An 8,516-nucleotide genomic window follows, 5' to 3' on the forward strand; every position below is an offset into this window, starting at 1 on the left:
TGATACAGTTTCGTCTCTGCTGGACAGACAGAGCCACTCATCACTGTTCCTCACCCCTTCTCTCACTCAAAACACCACACCCACAAAAGGCCTTTCAAAAGAGGTCTGCAAGTTCATGACTATCCCTTAAGATAGGACTATAGCACTGGCATCCACTGGACTACAGAGTCCTATCAGAGAATGTTTTGCTTAAAGAATTACTGTAGCTGCCGGTACATTTTCTCTTCAGCCTGCTAATGGCCTTTATTTAGGAAAAACCTTCTCAAGGGTACTCACAATACAGGGCCTTTAAGAAAGAGCGCTGCTTTTTCACAGCCAAGTGACTTCTACCTATTTTGGCAAGAAGAATCGGAGGGGGAACCCAAGTCTCACGTTGCAAACTAACTTGGCAGCCCACGTCTGACCACACTGCAGTCGCCTGTAACTGTCCCTGCCCTACTCTCTGCCAAGCCTGTAAATCAGCCAAAACGTAGGCAGACTTCAAAAGTCCCTCACGTTTATTATGCTGCATCAGAACTCTGAAAGTGTGTTACCTTCAGACAGAAAACTGGTCATTTTGAACAAAGTAAGGAACCTGCCTGTTCTGGGGTACTGAGTCTTGATGTATTAAAGGCTCCCATTAGTCTGGGACACTACAGACATGTCCGGCAGGTACTTACAGCTGCCTGGACCATTCCACATCCCAGGACAATGGAAATCCAGTTCATGTCTCCTAGGCATCTGATACTGCAACCCAGCAAGAGCCAGGTTTCCAAGCCCAGCAGCTTATCATACCCTCCTTGCTGGGGCCACAGGAGCAGTCACTCCAAGAAGCTGCACAGCCAATACTGGCATCAGGTGTTTATTTTTTCCTCCCCTCAAAGCAGCTTCAGACAAAGCAAAAGAACTTCTTCCAGCGGCACTTGGAGAGAGTTTTGATGCCTTTGGCGGTCATCTTCTTTTCCTGCCGTGCTTTGTGCTCAACACCACTGACAATGGCCATGTCAAAAACTTCTTTGAGGTTCTTCTGGGTCAGTGCTGAGCATTCCAGGTAGGCTTCAGCCCGGATTTTGTCAGCTAGGCCTTCTGCCTGAGGCCGGGCCACAGGCTTCACATGGTAGCGATCCAGGCTGATGAGGACATTGACATCATCCCGCAAGTCTGCCTGCGTCCCCACTAGCAGCACCGGCGCCCGGGGGTTGTGAGTTCGTATCTCAGGGATCCATTTCTCAGTAATGTTTTGGAAGGAGCTTGGGTTTACCACACTGAAGCAGACGAGGAAGACGTCGGTGTCGGGGTAACAAAGTGAGCGCAAACAGTCAAAGTCCTCCTGTAGAAAATGGAGGGGGACAAAAAAAAAGGTCTTCACTGGACTGATCTCCTAACAGCATGAGGTTGCAGTGGCTTTTTCACATGTTAACTAGGACAGCAACACCCTCAGAGGCAGGGCATCCTGCTGACTTTGTGGCCATGCCACAGTTCAGACACAAGTTTCAGAGCTGAGGGAGTTTCTCATTCAGCCATCTGTGACCGCCATACCAGCCAACAGCTGATGCTGGACTGGACTAGCGCATTTCCTTCCTTCCCAGTTAAACACTGCCTTCCTCAAAAGCCTGCAAACAGGCCCTGTCCCACAGGACCCCAGCTGACAGCTGCTTTGATAGAGCTTACCTGTCCAGCAGTGTCCCACAGCTGGATCCGGACTGGGGCTCCATCCACCAGGACCTGCACTGTAGCGGAAAGAGAATAAGGATGAGTCTAAGGGAGTTGTCCAGTGTACACACGTACACTCATACAGGCTTTTCCCCAGAGCACTCTGGTTTGTATCCCACTGAACAGACTCGCTGAAGTCACTCAAGTCTGTTCTCCTTGCTGAGCATCCTCCCAAACCTCACTAAAACAGCTGAAGCTTGCACCGGGAACATTAAGAGACCTGCAATAGACCTTCTGATTTGGTTAGCGCTCAGGTGTTTTGGACTCTTCTCCAATATTTTGAAAGAATAGTTCCATATTACTGGACAACTGCTTCTCTAGAGAAGAAGAGCCCTTAGCCAAATGGTGCCCTGAGAACAACTTCTTATGCTTCTTCTACACCTCAAGAGAGCAGATAAGGATAAACACAAACTGAGAACTTCAGCAACTTGCTCCTAGCTTCTTGGCCAAGGGTGGAAGTTCAAATCAGTTTCCATTAAACAAGCTATTGGAGATTTTTCACATCCAGGCCAGAAATTCGGCCTTAAAAAAAAAAAAAAATTGTTTCTGTGAGTGTCCTAGCTAAGGAAAAACAAAGACTTAAACCCAACTTTGAAATGACAAAGCTCTTAAGGAAACGATGATGAGTGAAATCCCCTTCAGACTATCCACACACTGAAAAACTGCTGAGTTACACATGTAAGCTCTGCTACCATTTCACTCCCTAATCACAGTAAGCCTTCATGTGGTATCAGCTGACTCAGACTGAGGGCTGGCAGGACCTCTGATGGAAATCTCGAATGAAACTGTTAGATATTTAAGTGCACAGACACCACAGAGACTGGCTAGGAACGGAGGAAAAGGAGAAAGGGGTGGGGGAGCTAGAAATCACTTGAAAGTCCTGACATCGTGGCCATGGATGGGGCTGTGCTCTGGTGAATAGAGGCAGACATCCTGGCTAAGGTGACAATGGCTGGCACTTGACATGAGCTAGCTAAACTCCCTGCTGTGCCCGGGGAGGAGGCTTTATTGTTCTTTTTGTTAAAAAAAAAGAAAAATCCCAAAACAGAAGCAGGATCAATCTTTTGTGATTCTTGAAGTAATTAGCCAGGTGAGAAAAGTGATAGAAACAACTGACTTGGAGAGTTTAACACAAGCTCTTGGAGGAGAGCACTCCTCCCTGAAAGCAGTCTGGGGAGAAAGAGGGAGAAAAAAGATGAACTGAAGTTTGGTGGGAGACTGAAGGAAAAACGAAGGGGTGGGTGCGTCCACCACAGTGCCGCTCCTCATGGCGTAGCTGAAAGTCATTGCTTCCTTGTGACTGGGAAACGGTTGGGTTGTTACCATATCTTTGCCCCAGAGGAGGAAGAGAAACCTGTTCCTGATGAAAGAACCTGCTAGATCCTGACTTGATCTTCAAGGCACTGGGCATTTGCCTTTCTAGTATCTTGTTTCTTCTGTCTCACAAGTGCATTGAGAGAAGGAATTAGCATCTCTGAAATGTTTCACCATCTTCAGAAGAAAGGCACCACATATATTACCTGCTGCTCCAGTGCTTGCACAAAGTTTTGTTGTATCAGCTGCTAGACTAAGCTGCGCTAGCGACTCTGTGACAGCCCTCCAAATACCGCCCTCACAAGGTCCACACCCTCAGGACGAGGCTGGATTTCGGTATATTAGCGAAGGGGCCGGCAGAACAGGACAGCCTGGTGGATAAAGGTCACCGGGTACAAGTTTCACTCAAGGCTGCTCTACCTGTCAGTGACACCCAGCAGAAGGTAGCACCCAGAGAGATGTGGCTGGATCACAATCCCAGAGCCCTTCCCCTGATAACGTAATACTCCCTCCTGTCTTGTTATTGGCACTACAAGTCCCGTGACCAGGAATAAGGTTAGGATGTAAACTGCTCAGTTCTGCTGGCAGTTGCAATTGCAGGTATTCTCCAAGAGTGGGGGGAATTGGGTTGAAATTTCTGAAATGGATCATGAACCATAATTTGTGAATCCAGGGAGGGACCTTTGCCAAGTTTATCCAGGTTAAGAGCAGGGGTGGGAAGGGAAACTCCTCTATTCTCCCATGTCCTCCCAATAAGCAGACAGTGAACTTCAGAAGAACCGGTTTTAATGTTTTTGATTTCTGTCAGTTGGAAATCCTATGCACCTCTGGAAGTCTGGCTTGGTACTTGGACATTCAGAGTGGGGCCAAGCCCACATGCAACTATCTTCAAATTGCCTTGCTGCTAATCAGAGAGTCTCTGAACTCATACTGCCTCCACCTTTCTGGATCGTTTTATCATGGATTTGGCCTTTCAAAAAATCTAGAGGCTAATAACTATGGTAATTTCAAGCCTCTCTTAGCCCAAATCATTCACATCAATGTAAAGAGAATAGAGAGTGCAGTAACCTTTCCCTTGGAGGACCCGGGGGTGCCTTAAATCTGTTCCCAAAGGGTTGCTGGACCCTGAACAGCAGCACATTCCCAGTTCATTTCCTTCAAGTGACAGTTGAAGAGCTTGGAGAGGGTCAAGGCAGATCAGTAATTCCCAGTGTAAGAGTGAGCAACTGAGGGAACATTCAGACAAACAAAACTCTCCCTCTAAGAACCCCTGAGACTATGACACATTAGACGTCTTGTTCTTGGTCTGACTTGAGCCCATCTCTAATCTACCAATCTATACTGTCATGTACTGTTGTGTTTCTTCATATCAAATGAAGATGAGAAATCTTTCAAAGGGCTTTGTATTTTCCTGGAGTTTATATTAGAAATTGGAGCCCAAAGGAAGAGGAGTGGAGAACAAGAACAAAGATAGCATTTACAAAAGTGGAAACTAGTGGGAGCTCATCAGCTGACAAGGAAGGCAATTCTAGCCAGACTGACAAAGCTCTTCAACTTTTTGGCAACCTCTGTTCAATGCTAACTTCAGTGGACATGTGGGGAAAAGGATGTTTTTGCTGAATACCAGTATATTTCTGAAGCTAAAAAGCACGACCAACAACAAAAAATTAAGTTCCCTTCTATTTATCCACAATGACACCACAAAACCGGAAAGGTGCCCCATCTCATTCAGCTTGCAAGCCAACCTGACACATGCCCTGGTGACACTAGCTTCTTCACCAAAGCTGCAAACTGCCGGACTTCCACCTCCTAAACTTCACTGAACGCCTGAGGGACTCGGTCGGAGCTGCAGAAAACGCTCCTGGGCTTTGTCCCCCCAGGCTGTGCTCGCCCTACACCCGCGGAGACCCGCCGGTGCGCAGCCCCGCCGGCAGCCCCCCTCATTGGCAAGGCTCACCCCGCCGCAGCACCGCGGCCCCAGGGGGCTTCGCTGCGCCAGGGGGGGATCGACCCCGCCGCCCCCTCACCCGGCCGGCCCAGGGATCGCCCCCCGCCGCCCCCTCACCCCGCCGGCCCAGGCACCGCGCAGCCCGGGCAGGCGCGTACCGGAGAAGGTGTCGAGGGCGGTGGGCTGGTACTCGTCGGGGTACCCGTTGGTGGTGTAGCTGACCACCAGGCTGGTCTTGCCCACGGCGCCATCGCCCACCAGCACGCACTTGATGCCCAGCTCCGGGCCGCTGTGTCTCCGTAGGGCGGGCGAGTAGTCCAGGAGCTCCTGAGGGGGCATGGCACCGGCACAGGCACAGGCACAGGCACAGGCACCGGCACCGGCACAGGCACAGGCACAGGCACAGGCACCGGCACCGGCACCGGCACTGGCACCGGCACCGGGGGCTCGGCGGGGCTCAGTGCGGGGAGCGGCGCGGCGGGGCCGCTGCCATGCCCGGGCGGGCGGGCTGCTGTCGGGGCTGTGCGCTGCCGTGCGGGGCCACCCTCTCCGGCCCGCCTAGCACCGCTCCTCATCGCTACACCTGCCGCCCTGCGCCCAAAACCGGCCCCTATTTCCCTAGTCCCGCCCCGCCGGGAGGGCAGCCCGGCCCGGCCACCTCCTCCCGCCACCGCCCCGTGGGCGGGAGCCCCCGTGCTGCATCCCCCCCCGCCCCCGCCGCGATGGACCCCGAGCAGCGCTTGTGCTCGGGATTTCCCTTGTGTGCACACAGGAAAGCCGCGGTCCCCTGTGTCTGTGTCGTGTGTCCTGTGTGTCGCCCCTCCCCTTTTCAAAAGAAGCAGCGCTGATGCATTTATTGCCACTGTCCGGCAGCCCCACCTGGAGCATCTCTGATTTCTGACATGACAGAAATAAAATCAACAGTGCTGGTCAATATCGTGAGGGACAACACAAAACAAATGACAGAAATACATCACATTCGTTAACTATGTGATTGCCATTACTGAGTTCCTCTGACCCAGCCGAGCTGTTGCTACGTGCTGGCAAAAGCCACAAAGCATATTTCCCAGCTGCATCGACGTGTGCAGGGGTTCCCCGTCTACTGCCTGTTTTTCACATTCATCTCTGGTAGCTCACACAGTACACTGTGCCCTTGGCAGCTGAGAAGATGGCTCCATCCCTGCCCTGGGGAGCTCACAGTCTAAAGTACGACTAAACAAACAGAAGAGTGGGAGCATGCCACTGAAAAGGAGAGATGTGGCCACACTATCGCAGCAACCATTGCACCCCAGTGTTAACACCACCAAGTGATCAAAAACACCGGAGGGAAAGTAGCAATGCATGCAATACTTAGTACTGCAACATCAGCTGTGAAAGTGGAGCTGTTTCCTAATGGAGGAGCTAAGCTCAGGCTGTCAACGAATGCCACCAATTTAGTTATATGATGTCCTTCATCTGATGACCTTCTCAGCAAGGGAGACCTGTCTACACAAGGCAGGTTTGTGATGCAAGGAGCCATTGATGAGCAGTTCCTGAGCTTGTGGCTCACTGCGGTTTGCATCCACACTGAGAAGCTACCCAGGTGTTTCACCTATATTAATGCTAAAATTGAGAAGACATCTTTAAGTCAGGCACAATCTAAAATGCTTTTCCCTTTGGTTGATAGAAGGTCACAAGCACTGCAACTCCCCAGGTTCAAGAGTCTTGGCTGGACAAAGCATGTCTGCTCTCTGGAGACAGCCCACAAGCTTCCTGGGAACAGCAAGAAGGCTTTCTCTCTGCAGTTTTCTCTAGCAGTTTGCTTTAATCAACCTCTTCTATGTTTTCACTAGCACAACCTTAAATTTCTATAGCTATGAAAAATGGGATGGTAGTATAAACGAGGCTGCTGCTAAAACATGTGCCAGTCTTGCTATAGCAAGTGGCAGCTAACTCAGGTGGCTGGCTTGCATTAGACTGGCTTTTCCCAGTGCCACGCTCTTCAGTGCTAGTTCAGAGCCAGGTGACAGCTGAACTGCTCCACAAGAGGTAAAAAGCACTGGGACAGGCGATACTGTGTGATGTGTGAGGTGTGGCTGTGCCTCCAATGGGACTGGCCAGGACACGCCGCACGGCAGCTGGGGCAGGCAGCACAGCAAGCAAGGATCTCGCAGAGGTTCTTCGGTGCGTTTCAGGCACAGGCTGACATTCTGTGAACTATGACATTTCCATTTAATCGGAAGAAATGAATGTAAATGAGGGATTATTTGCCAAATTATTCACTGTTAGCAAGTGCCAGCAGTAGCGGCGGGGAGGGGGGGGCGGGGAAGAGATGAAAAGAAGTTGGCAACTTATGGTTCCTATATGGTGTTTACTTAGGAACAGATGTCCCTTAGGAAGACACACTGTTGCCCCACTCCAAGGACTGAATCTCTTTTTCTCTGGATCCCTTCCTAAAATCTCTTCCTCCTGTGACTACGTTCTTTTTCCCTTGCAGTTTCTGCCAGCCGTTGGTTGACACACACTTCACTTGTGGATGAGCTTAAGTGATTTTTAATCTATATTTAAACTAAGCGATTAAGCAAACAAACAGGGCAGCTCCCACGGGTTTGTTTCTCAGGTCTTGCCTTGCTCCTGACAGCTAACAGAAGATGCAGGTTTAGTTTCACAACACAGCGAGGAGTCAGACATTTTGGTTTTGCGAGATTTTTGTACAGTTTTCTTTTTTTTTTTTTTTTTGCAGTGAAAGGAATGTCCCATTCCTAGAGCTGCTGAACCACCAGCCACGGGGACAGGCTTTGCACATGCAGCAGGTACAGCAGGAGAGCCCCACTGCGTGCTGTCTCCCTGACGTGCTCCTCTGCCAAGATCAGCTCGCTGCCTGAGTGGGAAATACACCGTCTGCAAGGCTGTGTTTGGCCTCTCTCCCAGGAACTGTAATTAGTACCAATTATGACGGTATTTCTCATGATGTGAATTCCCATCCACTGGGAATTAAGTGCAGAAGATCAACCTCTCTTCAGGCAGACCCAATATAGATTTCAGGTACTGTTAGTGTTCAGCCGTTATCCAGCTGGGCTGCACTATCATCTGTAGCTTCCAAAATTAAACAGAAAAGCTGCTCCATTAGAGTACACAGCGATTTATAGTGGAAATTCAATTTATATTTAAGCAGTGTGTGATTGTCACTGCCAAACAAACTTTATACATCTGTACAAAGTCCTATTAAGGCACAGTTATTTAGAGGAAGATACTTTCCTTTCTGCCCATGTCTATTAATTATAGCCACCTCTCTCACTGGAGCTGTGGCAGGAGAAGACCACCTATGGAATAAGTTTAAAACAGTAACTAAGCCAATTTGGATGAGGAGGAAACTAGCGCTTGTCCCTTGCGGTAGTGGCAAAGCTATGGATCAGCTCAAACTATTCCATATAATTTCCCCTCTGAAGTGTGGTGTTACAATATTGGGAAATTGTGATGCTGGGATTTTTTGCAGCTAGTGGTCCTGACTTGCACTGGCTCCTGAGCAATACTGCACCTTCGACAACATCATATTCTGCCTCCCTGGCTGATCTCATTTGTA

General features: G+C 49.8%; 1 protein-coding gene across 1 annotated transcript; it reads right to left on the reverse strand.

The window, feature by feature from the left end:
• Window positions 1-868: 868 nt before the first annotated feature.
• On the reverse strand, window positions 869-5,293 carry RHOV (ras homolog family member V). Its single transcript, XM_068398545.1, has 3 exons — window positions 5,113-5,293; window positions 1,651-1,709; window positions 869-1,309 (listed from the first exon to the last, which is right to left on the reverse strand). Exons 1-3 carry the CDS (start codon window positions 5,291-5,293, stop codon window positions 869-871), a joined length of 681 nt encoding a protein of 226 aa, XP_068254646.1.
• Window positions 5,294-8,516: the final 3,223 nt, after the last annotated feature.

The sequence above is a fragment of the Nyctibius grandis genome, chromosome 4 (genome assembly GCF_013368605.1).
Source record: "Nyctibius grandis isolate bNycGra1 chromosome 4, bNycGra1.pri, whole genome shotgun sequence".
Taxonomy (NCBI): domain Eukaryota; kingdom Metazoa; phylum Chordata; class Aves; order Nyctibiiformes; family Nyctibiidae; genus Nyctibius; species Nyctibius grandis.